Source organism: Pipistrellus hanaki (genome assembly GCF_964339955.1).
Source record: "Pipistrellus hanaki genome assembly, chromosome: 19".
Taxonomy (NCBI): domain Eukaryota; kingdom Metazoa; phylum Chordata; class Mammalia; order Chiroptera; family Vespertilionidae; genus Pipistrellus; species Pipistrellus hanaki.
The window spans coordinates 4,991,456-5,009,549 of record NC_140521.1 but is presented as its reverse complement, the minus strand read 5'-3'; the positions used below and the strand labels follow the sequence as shown (position 1 = coordinate 5,009,549).

The 18,094-nt window shown below is 51.8% G+C and overlaps 1 protein-coding gene across 1 annotated transcript in view; it reads left to right on the top strand.

Moving 5' to 3' along the window:
* The window catches only part of MYO18B (myosin XVIIIB), a gene marked incomplete at its 5' end in the record, with an annotated part of 150,699 nt that overhangs the window by 99,702 nt on the left and 32,903 nt on the right, over positions 1–18,094 (top strand). Inside the window, 5 exons of the mRNA XM_084868469.1 lie at positions 2,490–2,603; positions 3,560–3,676; positions 4,952–5,035; positions 6,042–6,179; positions 8,283–8,468. Coding sequence (XP_084724595.1) covers positions 2,490–2,603; positions 3,560–3,676; positions 4,952–5,035; positions 6,042–6,179; positions 8,283–8,468 — 639 coding nt within the window. The remainder of the gene's footprint in view (positions 1–2,489; positions 2,604–3,559; positions 3,677–4,951; positions 5,036–6,041; positions 6,180–8,282; positions 8,469–18,094) is intronic.

Sequence of the window (18,094 nt, the reverse complement as noted above, 5' to 3'; positions counted from 1 at the left end):
AGGACCCGTGGCGCCACGCTGACGAAACCCTCAGCCAGGGGAGGAAGGAGAAATGGAAAGGCTGTCATCCTATTTGGCTCCAGCCCTGCTGGGTTTCTTACAACGGTCCCCACTTGCCTCCTGGCGCTGGGCAGAGCAACTTGGCCGGCACCTGGGCCCTGCGGTGCTGCCTCTGCCTTCCACCGTTAGCTCTCTGACATCATCTCCCAGGACGGCCCGTCTGCTGCTGCCCGCCCAGACCTTTTGTTCTCTACGCTCCTCCACAGTGAAATCCTCCCATTTCTTCCCCACTTCCGCTCTCATCGGAGCACCTGCCCCACTCCTGCCGGGAGGACCACAGCAATGGCCGCCCTATTTCCAGGCTGGCCCACCAAAGCTCACCCTCCCCGCAGCAGCCAGAGGGAGGCCGTGCCACTCTCTTCCTTAGAAACCGCCGTTGGTTTCCCGTCAGGCTGAAAATAAACCCACCTCTGCATCCTGGCTCACAAGCATCATCTCCTCCTGTCCCTCTCTGCCCAGCCGTCCAGCCACACGGGCTCTCTTTTTGTGCCTCGGCACCCAGTTTATTCCTGCTCCTCCTGCCTCAGGACCTTTGCACTTGCTATTGCCTCCGCCCGGGCCTCTCTTACCCCTAAGCCAGCACGTGGCTGTCTGTCCCCTTTGCATCTTACAGGTCTTAGCTTCCATGCCTCTCCTTAGTGAGGCCTCTCCCTTGTGCACGAATCAAGGGCTGGTGCCGCCCTGCCTGCCTGCCTGCAGAGTGGAGGGGGAGCCAGCCCTCCAGCCCGGCTCCCCGCCTTCCGGGAGTCTGCCAGCGGAATACGAGACTGTGCCTGCCTTTTCAGGTCCCCTGTCAATTACGCTCTAACAATGCCAATTAGCTCCCCTCGCTCCACATCGTTTTTCTCAGTGTGTCTCAGGCCCTCCTAATCACTGAAGGAAACGGACCACCAGGTCCTCCTCCGACTGGCTCCGCTCCGAGCCCAACCGCGGGAACACGCTGTTCTCTGGATCCTGAAAACGGGTTTTGTGGGTGATGGTGGGTGGCGGCGGGACGGGGGCTGGAACTAGAGGTGCCGGCATGAGGAGGCCGTGGGAGTAGGCTACCGTCTCCATTTCCTCACCTGTCACCCCAATACGTCCAATGAGATGTTTCAGTGGGAATATTAGCAGTATACACTATGATCCAAGGTAAGGATTAAAGAAGAACATGCAAGTGGAACCTTTAGCAGGGTGCTTGGTCGCTGATAGGCAAATGAATGGCTGCCTCCTGTCCCCCGACATTCCACTGTCATCATTATTATTCTAACATCTGGGCCAGCTGGGATCGTGGACATTCTTAGGAAGACCTTCTCTGCCCAGTTTGGAAGGAGATTGAAATGGTCCCAGTTGGCCGTACCCATAGAGCCCTCCCCCCATCTTGGCGAGTTGTCCCGGGGTGACCTCTCCTTGACACCATTGTTTTCATTTTATAGATCAGCTCACTTCCTTAGTGGGGCTCAGGGCTGAGAGCTTGTACACACATCAGTTCAGGACTCCAGCTTGCTTTTTAAGAAAATTCTGCCCTGAGCACCAATGTTAACAGCAATGCTAACTGTTCTCAGGGGGCCGGGTGCTGGCAGTTGAGAAAATGCACTGGTCTGGACAACAGCTTGTGACTTCGGGCAAGGCTCTGCCCCTCTCTGAGCCCTCAGAGCTTTCCTTAGGGGGTTTCTAAGAGCGTTTTCTGCTCAGAGGTTTTAGGGTTCAGAAATTCAGAGGAAACTGCCCATCGCAGAATAGACTTAGGGTTTGTGCACAGACGTGGCTTTTTCCAGTGGGGACTGTCTGTCTTCTAGAGCCACCTGGGTAATGGGACCTTCTCTGCTAGGATTTAGCAGGCCTACTGTGTGCAGGTGGGTGGAAGGATGAAAAAGAGAAAATTTAAGTAGGTGGCCCTTGACTTAGAGAATCTAGTGAAAGCCACCGGCCCAGGAAAATGCTCATCTGCGGAATAGTTTGCATACCATTTAAAAGGGGGTTCTCAACTCTGTCTACAAGCGCCTCCTCCAGGAAGCCTTCCCTGACTTCCATCCCGTATTCCCAAGCATCCCATGCCCTCATCCTTTTAACTGTCTTCATTCCCTGTTTCCCCAGAGGACACAGGGCCAGGTGACAGTTTTCCTGTACGCTCCGTGCCTGGCACTCCAGCGGTGTCAACAGATATTTGGTGAAGGGAATTGACTAGCCCCTGGCACCGAAGCTGGGGTGGCCTGGCCTTATTTCCCGGGGCGGGGCCTATTCCATGTGAGTGGGCTCAGAACCTGGCCGCCTCAGAAGCACACACAGGTGCTTCGCCAGTTGTAGGTTGACGAACAGTTGTGACGACATGAAGGTCGCCTGTAAATGATCCCGCCGCCTGAGAGGGGCTGGGCTGGGCTGGAGGGGAAGGGCAGTCAATGGGCAGCATCATGAGGTCTCTTCTCTTCTCGCCCTCCTGCCTGGTCCAGCTGGAACAGAGCGAGGCCAAGTGTGAGGATGCCCTGAAGACGCAGAAGGCGCTGACTGCGGACCTGGAGAGCATGCACAGCGAGCTGGAGAGCATGACCCGCAGCAAGAGCCTGGTACCTGGCCCTTTCTGAAGCTCTGGGGACCCGGGCCAGCACAGGCCTCTGAGCTAGCTTGGACCTACTGTGTGCTCAGCACTACAAGAAGGAAAGGGCACTTATTGTGGGCTTACCGGGTACTACTTACAGACACGCATTGTAGACCTACTGGGTGTTGAACACTCTGAAAGTGCAGGCATCTGGCTAGGAGCTGAGCATTATAAAGATACAAGGGTATGTATGAGGGTCAACTGCGCGTTCACTTGTGCAAAGGCAGGCAAATTGTAGACCTAATGTGTGCTCAGTACTGTGGCGATGCATCTGATATGAGCCCATTGTTTGCTCAGTACCCTCAGCTTTCTGTTGTGCACCTAAAGCATGCTCACCACTATAGGCAGTGCCCTGGATACTGCTGTAGTCCTACTGCACACTCACCAACATAGGAGGGGCCTTGGTCATTACCATTGGGCTATTGCATGCCTATTCTTATAAGTGGAGACAGGCAATCCTCATGGGCCCACTTAGCTCACCATTATAAGGGACCCTGCCACCAACTATGTACCCTCTGAATGGGGACACGTGAACATATGTTATGGATCTATTAATGTTGGTGAAAATTGGGCATGGGTTTTTAAGTCCCCTCTCTGGGTGTACAGGGTCGGTTTAAATTTATACTTTCTGTGTAAAATCCTAAAGTTTAGGTGTAACTAGAGATTTCTAAGCAAAAGCTTGTCTCAAGATTTCTACGGGTCTCTTGGTCCCAAATTTTATTGGCACTAGATTAAGAGGAACCCGTCCCCCATCCCCCCAAACCCTTCTACATACACATGGAACTGTCATGTCCATGGCATGCATTAACACACCCATGGCCACTCACCTGACACAGCCATAGGCAATCCCCTCGGTGCTGTGCATCAGTCCCCCTCCCACCCGCCGTTCTGCCTCCCCCTGACCGTTGTCCGGCCTCCCGCCAGGTGGATGAGCAGCTGTACCGGCTGCAGTTTGAGAGAGCCAGCCTCCTGAAGCGCATTGACGAGGACCAGGATGACCTGAATGACCTCATGCAGAAGCACAAGGACCTCATTGCTCAGGTAACAGCCTTCAGTGGGAGAATTCGCCCTCAGTGTGCGTTAGATATTTTTTAAAATGTATTTTTATTGATTCCAGAGAGGTAAGGAGAGGGAGAAAGAGATAGAAACATCAATGATGAGAGAGAATCATTGATCAGCTGCCTCTTGCATGCCCCCTACTGGGGATCAAGCCCACAACCTGGGCATGTGCCCTGACTGGGATTCGAACCAGTGACTTCCTGGTTCCTGGGTCACTGCTCAGCCACTGAGCCACACGGGCCAGGCGAGAGGCTTTGGGTAGAGTGGAGGGAGGTGAGGAGGATCCCTGGCAGATTTCTGATCTGCATAGTTGATCTGATTTGCATAACTTCACAACAGCTCCCTCCAAGAGCAATGAGCATCTTCCCCACAGTGTGCCCTCAGAGGAGATCCAGGGTAGAATGCCTGCCAGGCTTCAGATGCATCCTACAGAGATTAGATCTGAAGGAATTTCTGCTAAACAAGGAATAATTATAACCAAAAAAAATCAATTATATCATCCACATGACAACAACTGCCACAAAAATAGCCTAGGCCATCTTCTGCATTGTTAATCACACTTTTGTTCAAGATGGAACTTTCTTTATTTGCTCAATTACAAAAGCAGCATATCCATATGCCCATCGTATATCACTGCGATGATAAATACATGCGGAAAATAGAAACTGAGGGGTCCTTCTGCCCTCTGGAATCCTTCTAAATGGAGATAATCACACTTACCAGTTTGCAGTTTGGTTCTGCTTTTTTTTTCTTTTCTTTCTTTAAAGAAACTTTATTCCCCATTGCCTCACTTAATCTCTGAACAAATGCATTGCATTGTAGTAGGGCTAAGCAGAGACGATCAGCCCACTTTACAGATGGAGATACTGAGGTGCAGAGAGGTCCTGAGGCTTGCGAAGGCCAGTATCCGGGGCTGGTATCCTAGTTACCCGACATTCAGAATAGTTCTCTCCCCTCAGAATCTGTTCCTAGTAATGTAACCAGCCCGTTTCTGACTTGGCTCTCAAGGGTGCATAATAAAGTCATAGACAGTTGGCCAAAGCTCCGAGCTTATCTAAGGGGAGTGACTTGGTGAACGCTGAGATGAAGGATGCTGGGGAGGATGCAAGAGGCACCCCGTGGGAACCCTCCGCTGTCATAGAGACTCTGAGAAATGTAGACATCTGTGGGTCTAAATGGCCCCCACCCCGGGGGAAGAAGGGATTGCCAGGGACAGTTTCCCAGCGAAGCCTGAGTGGCATTTCTTTGTTTCGCCAGTCTGCTGCTGACATCGGGCAGATCCAGGAGCTGCAGCTGCAGCTGGAGGAAGCCAAGAAGGAGAAGCACAAGCTGCAGGAACAAGTACGTGCTGGGCGCCGCCCTGATGTGGGGGAGGGCGGGAAGGGCTCCTTCTGGGACCTCACACTCTGGGCCCTGGGAACTGTCATTCATTCAACGTCAGTCTTGAGCCAAATGAATGGAGAGCGATCTTAGAGAGACACATACACACTCACTCACTCTTCCCTGTGCCCGTTGAGCATCCAGAGATGCCTGTGCAATGAGACGCATCAGCATTTCCGTGAGGGGTTTTCTCTGCTGAGAAATGGCTCCAGGGAGATGGATGCTCTGGTCTAGGCAGGATCTTCATCCTTTGTGAAATCTTCCTCCGAGTCACGGTTCCTCCAAACACCCCCAGACTCCCCTCATTAGTTGGTGGGTCGCTCTTATCCATGAAATTCTCAAAGCTCTCCCAGAACTGTCACACGTGCCTGCTCGGAGTGACTGTCAGAGGGACTGAGTGTCAAGCCAGTGTCCATGGGCACTGAGTAGCACCAACTGCAACAAGAGGACAGCAGCGGGGGCCATTTGCTGGGGCTAACAACATACCAGGCACTCACCTCCTCAGTCCTCACACCCACAACGAAGCCGTGAGGTTCGGGGAAGGGAGCTGATGCGCCCGGGGCCCATCCAGCTGGGAAGGGGTGGAGGCAGGTTTTGAACTCGGATACAGGCCTTGGCTCCCAAACCCACTTTGGCTGTATCCTTTGATGCAGAAGCTTGCTGCTCACAGCCTGGCTTTGCTCCCCTAGCAGAGCAGGGCAAGGAGCTGAGAGAAGCACTGATCAAAAGACCTGTTTTGGAGGTAGAAGGCCCAGGGAATGCCACCTGCTAGGCCTGAGACCCAGGGGCCGGTCGGGCATGAGGGTCCTCGGATTGGAACGGGTAGCGCTTCCTGTGCGCTCACCAGTCAGCCCCTGAGCCAAGAAGGAAGCAGTGTGAAGGGGCCCGGGGCTGAGGCCAGCGTGTGTTTCCATTGTGTGACTCACGGCCAACAGGTGGCCAACGGACCCCTTGCACCTGTCCCCAGCTGCAGGTGGCTCAGCTGCGCATCGAGTACCTGGAGCAGTCCACCGTGGACCGGGCCATTGTCAGCAGGCAAGAGGCAGTCATCTGTGACCTGGAGAACAAGACGGAGTTCCAGAAAGTGCAGATTAAGAGATTTGAGGTACTTGCTTGGTGTGTAAATATTGCTCAGGCCCAGAGAAGCGAGGCCTTTTTTTGTAAGCTCTGTCCATCTGTCCATGCCTATGCCTTTATCTGGCTGAATATTGTCCAAATCCTTCTGCATCAGCTGTTCCACTTGACATTCACTGCAGCCCCATGGGGCTGGTGGGATGCAATGAGAAGATGACCCCAGAGAGGTCAGGTGATTTATTCATGATAAAGTCAGGTCATGTCAGTGACAGGAGCAGATTGACAGTTGACCATCCGGGTCCCAGGCTTTCATTTCTCTGCAGCCAGTCGGCTCTCCCACCGTATCTGTAGTGTGCTAGTGCCTCTTGACAATGAGAGGCTGCTCCTCATTGGGTAACATCCCCTCCCAATCTCCTCTTGGGCATTTGGTTTCTAAGCATTGTGCTGTGGTTGAAGAACAAAGACAAATTCTTCTTGGTCTTGACCCTCAGTGATTCTCAGAACTTCTCTGGGAATTCCTCAAGGCATATGTCTTTTTTTCAGATCACCTTGATCTGCTCCAGTTTAAATAATTAAATACATCATGTTGGGCTACATCATGTATTTCTTTTCACTTGATTCTAGCATAGTCACATGATAGAGAAGAAATCGGTGGGAGAGTAAATTTATTTAAATGGCAGATTTAGCCTCCAAATTCACTTATTTGAATTTGGTCCTTGAGATGGGGTGCCTCAGGGACACAGTTTGAGAACTCTACTTCTTTATAACCCGCCTACTGCCCTTGGAAAATGTCACTTAAATTCCATATGCAGGACGGAGGAGAAGTAAATAATAAAGCTTATATCTTCAGCCTCTGATCTGGAAAGGGGCTCTGAGTCCTCAGCAAGGGCCTGAAATATTCATGTGGGCTTCTTTTTATGTCAACGCTTGAGTATTTCTCCATCAGAATCATTCGGTTCCCGGCTTGTTGGCCAACTAATGAATTCTGCACAACAGCCGTGGGTTTGCATTCTGTAGCACCGGCCATGCCCACAGCTCTTTTCCCTGGATTGTTTCATGTGTCCTTGTGGGACTTCTCCCGCCAGGAAAGGGAACGTGCCATAAAGAATAGAGCTGAGGCTTGCCAAAACCAGTTTGGCTCAGCTGTAGAGCGTTGGTCTGCGGACTGAAAGGTCCCAGGTTCGATTCCGGTCAAGGGCATGTACTATGTTGATTGCGGGCACATCCCCGGTAGGGGGTGTGCAAGAGGCAGCTGTTCGATGTTTCTCTCTCATCGACGTTTCTAGCTCTCTATCTCTCTTCCTTCCTCTCTGTAAAATATCAATAAAATATATTTTTAAAAAAATAGAGCTGAGGCTCATGGGAGGTTACTCCTCAGACCTCCCTGCTTTGCATCTTGGGAAACCAAAACCCATGTCGGGGAAGGGCTTGCCCCCTAGTTGGGTGTTTTCTCCACTGACCACTCCACCTCCCGCACCTTGAGATGAACGAAGGCTGCTATAAATAGGAACAATTCCCAACCCGTATCCAGATCCCTGATGTGCCAAGCGCTGAGCTCAGCCTTCTGCATGACTTCTTGTGAGCAGTCCCGACAGTGCCCCTGGCAGTAGGCACTCTAACCATGCCATCTCTCAGAGGGGTTAACTAGCCTGCCTAAGGTCACACAGCCAGGAAGGGGCAGAGCCGGGATTGGAATCCAGATCATGCTGAGGACAGGGTTCTCATCAGTATACTACTCTCAGAATAGCAGTTTTCATGTCCTAGACACGTGTGTGTGTGTGTGTGTGTGTGTGTGTGTATGTTTATTTCAGAGAGAGAAACATCAGTGATGAGAGAATCATTGATCAACTGCCTCCTGCATGCCTCCTACTGGGGGTTGACCTGGGCATGTGCTCTGACCAGGGAATTGAACCCTAACCTCCTGGTTCATAGATGGATGCTCCACATGGGCCCGACGGTTTCTTAGGTTTTTAAAGTCAAGTCTTCATTTTTTTGTATCAAAAATCAGAATAATTATCCTGATTATAAAAATACACAGCGGCTCCTCAAAAGGATTTCCCTTCCTGGAGCCCCCAGTTCCCTGCCCCTGAGCCTCTAACCCCAAGGTGGGCGTGTGCTCTCCGGCCCCCTCCAGGTCCTGGTGATCAGGCTTCGGGACAGTCTGATCAAGATGGGTGAGGAGCTCTCGCAGGCGACCACAGCCGAGGCCCAGCAGCGGGAGAGCAGCCTGTACTACCAGCGGCGCCTGGAGGAGCTGAAGGCGGACATGCAGGAGCTGGTGGAGCGGGAGGCGGAGGCCAGCCGCAGGTGCATGGAGCTGGTGAGTGCGTCCTGCGCTGGTTCTGGGCCGGAGGCTCTGAGGTTGGAGAGAGGCTAGAATCTGGTGGCAGAAGCCAGAAGGAGAGGGGCAGAGAGGCGATGCTGCCATTGGCTGCTATCTCTGGTGCCGGGGGGCAAAGCGGACCAATGGCGTTCCCTCCTGGATGGTCTCCGAGCGCCTTTGTGTCCCAGACTCCAGGTCCAGCCTTACATACTCCACCCCAAAGGCTGGGCGGCCTCGTGAAAAGCAAGGAATCCATGTTTATTAAATGTCTGCCTTGCACGGAGTCTTCGCATCCATAATAACATCTTGTCATCGGCATAGTCAGAATTATTGTTCCATTTACAGATGAGGAGACTGAGGCTTCACAGAGGTGAGGTAACTTGCGGAAGCGTACACCTAGCCAATGTCAGTGCTAATTCCAGACTATTAATAACAACAACAAATATAAAAGACAAGGAGGATAATGTTAAAGCCACCATTTATTAAGCACTTGCTCTATGCCAGGTTCTAGGTTAAACATTTGCCATTTAATATCCTCTGGTCAGTAGTGTGCGGTAGGCGCTATGCTTGACTCCATTTTGCATACAGGGAAACTGAGGCACGGTGGCGTCAACGCGCCGAAGGGCATATCAGAATGGTGCTGCCTGCCAGCACGCATTTGAATCTAGGTCTGTCCAGCTCTGCAGTCTCCGCCTTCCTTCAGCTAGCCATGCTTGCTCCCTGGTGTGGGCCAAGGGACATTTTGAAAATTTGTCCCTGCCCAACGGGAAGGTTTTATTCATCCTTCAGTGCACTTTCCTGAGAACAATTTCCTGCAGAGATCACAGGTCTGAGAGCCTGCGCCTCCGTTTCCCCACGAAGAACCCCAAGACGCCAGGTTTTCTTTCGTTTCTGTGGCTCAGGAGGCATCTGGCACCTCCACTGCCCCCCACCACATAGCCTTCCGTGAGACCACACCATGCCCAGGCGTGGCCCAGAGGCCTCTCAGGCCTGGCCATCAGCTCCTTTCTGCCCTGTCCACTCTCGTCAAATGGCCCTGCAGCAGGTGTATTTCTCTGGCCCCCGCCCCCCATGGCCAATGTCATTCCCATCAGCTTTGCCCTTGACACGCCAGCAGCCTGGCTGTGGTGTGGAAGGTGCGAGACTCCGCACAGAGAGCAAGTCCCCAGACCAAGCCCGAGCCCTGTGACTGGCAGCCCCTCCACCCACCGTGGCTCTGGGCGAGAGAGCCTTCCTCCATTTGACAGGATGCTTCCTCATTAGCCATTCTGCTTCTCAGGCCGCCCGCTCCCTCCTGCCGGCTCCGGCTCCGGCTGGAGCGAGAGAACATCCCATCTCTTCTCCTCTGATGTCTTCTTTAACTGGCCGGATGCCCGGTGGTTCTGGGCAGATCAAAATGGATTTTCCCTCTCCCCTTTGCGCGCTCGCTCTCTCCTCTCTCTCTCTCTCTCTCTCTCTCTCTCTCTCTCTCTCTCTCTCTCTCTCTCTCTTCTCTCTCTCTCTTTTTCTTTTCTCTTTATCCTCTGTTTCTCTCTCTGCTCACTTCCTTCCTCCTCTCCCCTCTCCCAGGGACACATTAAGATCTTTCAAGGCCCCGAAATACTAACAAGATTGCAGCACAGCCCCTGTCTATGAATCAAAAGAGAAAGAACACAAAACTCTAAAACCAAAGCTCGATTGTATGCTGGAAGGAGAGCCGTGCTTCTCTGGTTTCTAATCACAAGACTCTGGATACACTGACCCCGACCGAACTCCTCTCTTTATGTTGGGGGTGTGGTTGGGGGGGGGGTGCTTCCTGAGGCACATTCCCCCCCCCCCCAACCATATGACCATATGACCATAGCTGGGTGGCTTCAAGCAACGGCGACCGGTTCTCTCATAGCTCCGAGGAAAGCCAGAAATCTGAAGTCAGGGTGTCGGCCGGGCTGTGGTCCCTCTGAAGGCCGAGGAGAGATGCCTTCCTTGCAAGTCCACATCCTGGGGGTCCCGTGTGTTCCCTGGCTTATGGCTGCGTCACCCCCATCTCTGCCTCTGTCTTCCCAAGGCCGTGTTCTCTGTGTGAGCAGGTCTCCAGCATCCCTCTGCCTTTTTCCTATAAGGACACCTGTAGTTGGGTTGAGGGCCTCTCTGAAATCAATAAAAAGATATATTTTTAAAAAGGTGGACCAAACCCAGCTCAGAGGGGGAGTTCAGTGAGCACTGTCATTTTAAGCTGAACCCTGTGGCCGAGGCCCCTCCCATTGGCGTGGCCTCCTGGAACTTCCCCAGGCTTCTCAGAAGATGCCATCTCGTCTCGTCTTGTCTCATCTCGTGTCTCCGGGTCCATGTCCCTGTCACCAGTGTGCCCCACCCCCCATCCCCTCTCTAAGACCAGGGGCTGTTGCTCCATGCCCCGTGCTCTCTGAACACCTCCCCCAGAGCCTGCAGGGCACTCAGGGTTCAGGTTCCATCCTTCATGCACTTTTTATGGGCCACGCCTCCTCTTAGATGCTGGGGATCCAGTGGGGAACAGAATAAACTCTTGTCCTCAGGTAGCTCACATTGAATGGAGAGAGATGGCTGAGGCCGTTGACTGTGCATTTGGGTGAAGCATTGCCTTGTTCCTTTCCCATTTGTGAGATTCCAATGTCCATGGGAGGAAGAGAATTTCCTAACTCCCCAGCCCAAGCATTCATTCACTTACTCATTCATTCATTCATTCATTTGGATAAATGTTTGTTGAGTCTCTCTAAGCTCCGGCCCTTTGCAGACGTTGTCACCTTTCACACCGAGGACAACCCCAGCAGGTGGGGAAAGCGGAGGTTCAGACTGGTGAGGTGCCTTCTCCAGGGCTGCGGAGTGGGGAGGGGCAGTGCCGCGATTGGCAGTTCTGTGTGTCCAACGCGGAAGTTGTCCCTGCGTATCCAGTTCCGCCCTTTCAGCCCCCCGCCGCTGAATAATGGCTCTGCTTTGGGAGACCAAAAGACGGTCCCCCACTTCGGGCCCGGTGAGAAGCGAGAAGGATGTTGATGGATCTCCGCTCTGGGCTCCTTCCCGCCTGTCTCCGGCCTGTGCCATTTGTCACTGTTGCTGTTGGTTTAAAAAGGCTGCGAGTTGTTTCGTGTGAATGATTTACACCCCTCGCCGGTGCACCGGCACGTCCAGATCAGGATCAATTATCCCGCCGATGGAACCTCTCCTCCTGGAAAAAAAAAGAAAAATGAGGTTTTGCCATTAATTTTAGTAAATGTACTATTCCTGGCGACTCCAGGAGCCATTATGGAGGGAAAAAATATCCTGGCCTCTAAATCATTCAAGTCCCCTTTGTCATTGGGGCGAGGAGACGGCGCATCCGTGGATTTGTCGCCTGTTGTTTTTCAATAGTAACAAAGCCCAGGCGGTCCAGAGGAGGTCGGGGGGGGGGGGGGGGGGGGGTTAAGGGCAGCAGGAAGAGCCCGAGGTGACAGGGAAGCCTGCCCTCTGCCTGCTTTGGGCCGATGCTCCTGCTTTTGGTTCGGAGGCTGCACCTGCTGGGTTTACCCTTAGCTGCCTTGGCCTGACTCTGTCATCTCAACGCTTTCCTGAGCCAGGTGTCCCTTTCAGAAGCGTCCCCGGTCTTGAAGAGCTTTGATGGTGCTTTTCTGCTCATTCTTAAAGGGACCCGAGCTGGACACTACAGTGGCCTGGCTCCCTGGGGCTCACACAGTTCGTGGGCAGGCCTGTTGGTTTTACCCTCCTTAGGGATTTCTCAAGCCCGTGCCCTCCTGCTACCCCCCCCCCTCCGCTTCCTGTGTCTATTTCAGCCGCACCCCCCTGGTCTAGGCCTCTCCAGTAACCCTCTCCCTTGGATCGCCCCTTGTCCTCCATTCTTGCTCCTCCCTATTGAAGATCTCTCCAGAAGGAACACATCTCACTGTGTTACTGTTCTGCTAAGAAGTCTCCCAATGCTCTTTATTGGTTTGTGTTTTTTTGTGTGTTTTTTTTTTGCAACAAAGCCCCAGTTCTTTCCCAGAGCCTGTGCAATCCAGCCTCTGTAGATGTTCCTGCCTTTGATTGTCTGCAGCTTGTCACCTTGCGTGTTCTACTCAGGCATGAAAGCAACTGTTCGGGGCCCAATGCGGCGTTATTTCTTGACTCACTGCCTTTGTTCTCACACATCCTCTGCCTGCCTGCCTACTCGGGCCTTCAAAATTCAGATCAAACCTCACCTCCAGGAAGCCCTCCCTGTTATCTCCGCCCCTCACTAAGTTAATTGCTTCCCTTGTGTTCGCACAGCCCATGCACACATCACCCGGTTAGTATATGCGCCTTGTTCTTTCTAGACAGAGGGGTGGGTGTTACTTGACCCTGGTCTCGCCTAGATGCAGTTAACACCCCTCCCCCAAGTTATCACAATCGAATATATGTCAAGGCACTGCCAGATGTTTTCTGGGAGCAAAATCACCCCCCTGCCCCCTTTAAGACTCACTGCTCTGGTGTCATTTTAACAATAATCCTTAAGCCGAAACCGGTTTGGCTCAGTGGATAGAGCGTCGGCCTGTGGACTGAAAGGTCCCAGGTTCGATTCCAGTCAAGGGCATGTACCTTGGTTGCAGGCACATCCCCAGTAGGGGGTGTGCAAGAGGCAGCTGATCGATGATTCTCTCTCATTGATGTTTCTAACTCTCTATCCCTCTCTCTTCCTCTCTGTAAAAAATCAATAAAATATATTAAAAAAAAATAATCCTTAAGGTAACACCTATGGTACACCCCCATTTGATGGATTATCAAACTGAAGCTCAGAGGGGTGACTTGATGCGCCCCAGGTCACAGAAGAGCTGGGTCAGGGGGCTCAGGAGTGAGGGAGGACTTCCAGGATAAGAGGGGGAAGGAGCTCAGATTCCTAGAGCAGAAGGAAAGGACAGAAGTTCCGGCAAAACTGCAGCCCAGCCTTGCGGAGACCCACCGGCGATTCCACCGCAGAATCTAATTCTGAATGGAATTGAAAGCCTTGCTGCAGACTGTGTCCTTTTAATAATGTTTAAATAAAACATGGCAGCATGGGTGTGATCTCCTCCCTGAGCCTGGCTTGTCAGCTGCCCGGGCAAAGTCATAAATAGTTAATAGACAACCACTTACGGCTCTCCTTCTGTTAAACCCAGCATCCATTATACATGATTCGTGAATTATTTATTTGCTGTTACTTTGGGGCATATTTCTCCACCTTCCAGGGGAAAACAATGAAAAAAAAAAACAACACAAAACATGTGAGGCCTGAAACATACGAGGGACATGTGTTGGGGAATGTCCCTGAAGGACAGAGCCTCCCATTGACGCAATGGGGAGGTGACAGTGAATTGGGACCTGAGTGCTCTCCACCAGGCCCCACTGTCCCAGGAGAAAAGCATGGGACTGTGGGTTGTTAGCAAGTGGTTAGCAGCCATTCTCCAGGGCAGGCAGGGTCCCGGTTCCAGTGTGTGCCCATCTCTGTGTGTAAATCCTCCCGTCCGCCTGACTCTACGCTAACGCTGGAACGTCAGTGAATGCGGAATAGGAAGCGAGGTGCAGAGGCACGCCTTCACACAGGCATGCGCCACTCAATTACGGGGATGCGTTTGGATTCTGAGATGTGCGTCGGGAGACAGTTTTGTTGTTGTGTGAACATCACAGAGCGAGTGCACTTCCACAAGCCTGGATGGTCTAGCCCAGTGGTCGGCAAACTCATCAGTCAGCAGAGCCAAATGTCAACAGCACAATGATTGACATTTCTTTGGAGAGCCAAATTTTTTTAACTTCAACTTCTTCTAACGCCACTTCTTCAAATAGACTAGCCCAGGCCGTGGTATTTTGTGGAAAAGCCACACTCAAGGGGCCGAAGAGCCGCATGTAGCGTGTGAGCCGCAGTTTGCCGACCACTGGTCTAGCCTATGACACACCCAGGCTACATGGGACAGCCCCTTGCTCTGAGGCTACAAGCCTATGCAGTGTGTCACTGTACACAACAACACGAGGTTAAGTCAAGCGCAAGAGAAAATGGTGCAATTAAGAGACTTAGTAGACAGCATACTCTTTTCCAGCAATCTTTTTTTTTATATAAGTAGAAAGACTACACTCTAAAAAAATGACAAAAAGTAGAGTATAGTAAGTAGTTGTTTATTCTCAGTGACAAGTATTATGCACAGCTCATAACCGATTGCGCCATACTTGTTTACACCAGCATCACCACAAACGTAACTGATGTTCTGGCTCTGATGTGAAGACGCCTGTGACATCAGCAGGTGGGAGGGATTTTTCTGCTCCGTCGCCATGTGTGGGACCACCGCCTCATATGCGGCCCATCACGGATGGAACCGTCGTTATGCGGCCCATGACTGTGTAGCACGTTGACCAGGCAGATAGGAAAGACCCAGCTCCGCAAGCACAGATAACAGTCAAACGTTAGTAAAATAATTAGGAAAAAATCTTTTGTTTTTCATAGGATTTTATATAATTGTAAGTTTGCATCACTTAATTTTTTATAATGACTGTGTTTTAACAACTGGCTCGCAAAATTCTTTAAGATACAGCAGTCGGCTCTTGCAAGCCAGCATGCACCGGTTCTATCACACCGTTGGCTTGGTGTCTGCTGGGTGGTTAGGAGGCCGGGGGGAGTGGAAGGAGGGGAAGTGTGGTGTCAAAAGGCTCTGATGTCAAGTCTCATGGCTCGCTGACTGTGTTTTTAAAAAAAAAATTTTAAATATATTTTATTGATTTTTCACAGAGAGGAAGAGAGAGGGATAAAGAGTTAGAAACATCGATGAGAGAGAATCATCGATCATCTGCCTCTTGCACACCCCCTACTGGGGATGCGCCCGCAACCAAGGTACATGCCCTTGACCAGAATCGAACCCGGGACCTTTCATTCCCCAGGCCGACGCTCTATCCACTGAGCCAAACCGGTCCCAGCTGACTGTGTTTTTTAAACAATTACATCATCATCGGAACTTGACCCTCTCAAGGACCCTCCTTCAACTTGTGTGTAAATTGGTAATGATCGCATCTACCCAGAAAAACTAAACACGTAACTCCTGCGATGCATCTCGCTGTGACTGTCACGTAACCACCCCCGAAGGCAAGCTGGCTACTCCATCCTCCCCGCTTGTCCACTGTCCCCCGTCTTCTAAGCACCTGGCCACTTCCGGTGAGGGCCTCCAGAAGCCCGAAGCCAGATTCCGCTTAGATTTCATGTTTGTTTTTGTTGATTTTTTTTGAACCACCCAAAGGCCCCTATTTCCAAACCCCAGGCCAGACCGCAGCTCCCTCCCACCGCTTACCCCGGGGCCTCCACCAAACCCGGGCGAAGGGTTTCATTGAGAGCCGCGCTGAGTGTGTTAATCCTGCAGACGCCTCTGAACTCCAGAGCATAAAGATGAATTATTTTGGCCGGGATCGAAAGTATTTAAAAAGGCATTCCAGATGAAGGGCAGGTGGGGCCACGAACTGGTCGTAAATAACACCTTTATGGCTCTCCTGACAGCGAGATAATTCTCCTAATTACCGCTCCGTTATCTTGGTGCGATCCAACACGTTTATAAACTCCCTGTGACCAGTCCGCTTGCACTCCCTGCTCTTAATGGCCTGCGTGTTCTCAGAGAGCTGACAGAGGGAAGCATGAGTATTCGTATCACTCCCCCCACCCCCACCCCCACTTCCAGGCACCTTGGTGGCCTCTTTGCCTCCCCCTGCTCCCCCCGCCCCAAAGGATTCTGTACAAATGAAACACTAGATCCTAGAAGAGACTTAGAACCTGGTACTGCCAGCCCCAGACACGTTTCCTGAAAGAGAATGTTTCACCCTGTCTCCATCCCAAGCAATGAATGTGCCCGTCTCCATTCAAGAGGCGTTATCATCTAATGAAATGAGTTTCGTTGCGTGTGCCTCCGAGATGAGATATCGCGATAATAAAATCCATTACCGAAGGCCTACCTGGGCATAATTGGGTCTATTACTCCCCGGCTTGCGGCTTGGCTTCTGCACGGAGAACAGGCTCTCCAGTAATTAATCAGAATTTCAAGTTGCTAATACCAGTTTCCAATAATGCGGTGGAGCCCCGAGATAGCAAACGGAAGAGCAGATACTAATCTTGTCCCCCGAGACGCCATCAATTGAACTTTTGTCACATTCGGTTTCAGGGAAATGAGTGCGACTCAACTCCGCCAAGTTAATTACTTAACAAAAATCTTAGGGGAGGGGGGAGGTATTGATTGAATGCTGCAGGTGTCCGTTAAATTATTCAGATAAATCCAATCCAGACTGTTTAGATGAGATTGTGCTTCGCCTAATTGTATGTCTGTGTCAGAGCAGCTTAGAAAGGTTCATCTCCACAGGTGCAAGCACCGTGTCATGTCACAGCGGGGGAAATCTGGGGGCCCCAGATCAGAGTCTTTGTGTACTGACTTGACTCCTCGTCTCTGATTTGGCTTGAAGAGTAATTCATCTCTTTTTGGTGCTCTTTTGTGTGTGTTTTTGGCTGAGAAATAATAAGGGAGGAGACCCTTAGACCTTAAAGCTAGAGTAGACCAAGCAGTGGGCGAATTGGCTGATTTGGAATCACAGGTGCGTGTGGTGGGGAAGGAGGAATGAGCTGGTTTAAGTTATGACTCTTTTGGTTGTAAGGGACAGAAACAAAATTCATATTGGCTTATGCAAAAGGAATTCATGGGTTTATCTAATTAAAAAAAAGTCTAGTGACCTCTGGTTTCAGGCCCACTGGAATTCGGGGAGTCAGATGGTGTCATCATCACCATCACCACCATAATCATCATCACCATCACCACCACCATTACCACCACCACCATCATCATCATCATCACATTTACCAACACCACCACCATCACCACCCCATCATCACCACCAATCACCACCCCCAGTGGCCATCATCACAAGCGTGGTGAGCAGAGAGCATCACGGAGCCCCTTCAAGAGCAGGCAAGCCCTGAACTCCAGAGCAGAGGTTGAAGGCTAGGCCAGTGGTTGAATCATTTCCAGTTGGGCCATTCTGTCCCTTACGTGCTGCGTCATCCCCCCTTATGACCTGGGGGCTCACAGATGCCTCCCTGTTTGTGCTCAGCGTCCTGGGCGCCAGCCTCATTGGAAAGCTGCCCTGTCCCCCGCCTGGCCGTGGCTGCGTGCCAGGTACATGACGCGGGGCCCATTCTGCGGCAAGCCACCTCTGCCGCCCACACAGATCATTAGAATCAACACATCCATTCCTCTAACAGCATTCTCCTCGCATTCCGCCCCACGTTCCCAAATGGAAAAAGAAAGGCAGAAAGCAAGCTACGTCTGTCCTTGTTTAGGGAATCTGTAGCTCTCTGCAGATGACAGCTCCCTGGCGAGCCAGTGCGCTAGGTTTCCTGTTTGCTTTTGGTGGGAGATGACGTGGCTGTGCTTATTAATGTTTGGCAGAGGGTTAGTGACAGAGCGGCCTGCTGCAGAGAGGCCCGCGCACCAAGGCCCAGGGATCCTCCAGGCTTCTGCCTTTGTGAGCCAACTGCGTGGTGGTGGGGAGAGAACAGGAAGACTGATGTCACCGCTCAGCAGACAAAAGGAAATTAGATGTTTTCCTGCCTTCCTGAAGCCCCGAGGTTGCTCCTCACCGGGGCCTCAGAACCCTGGGCCACCCTG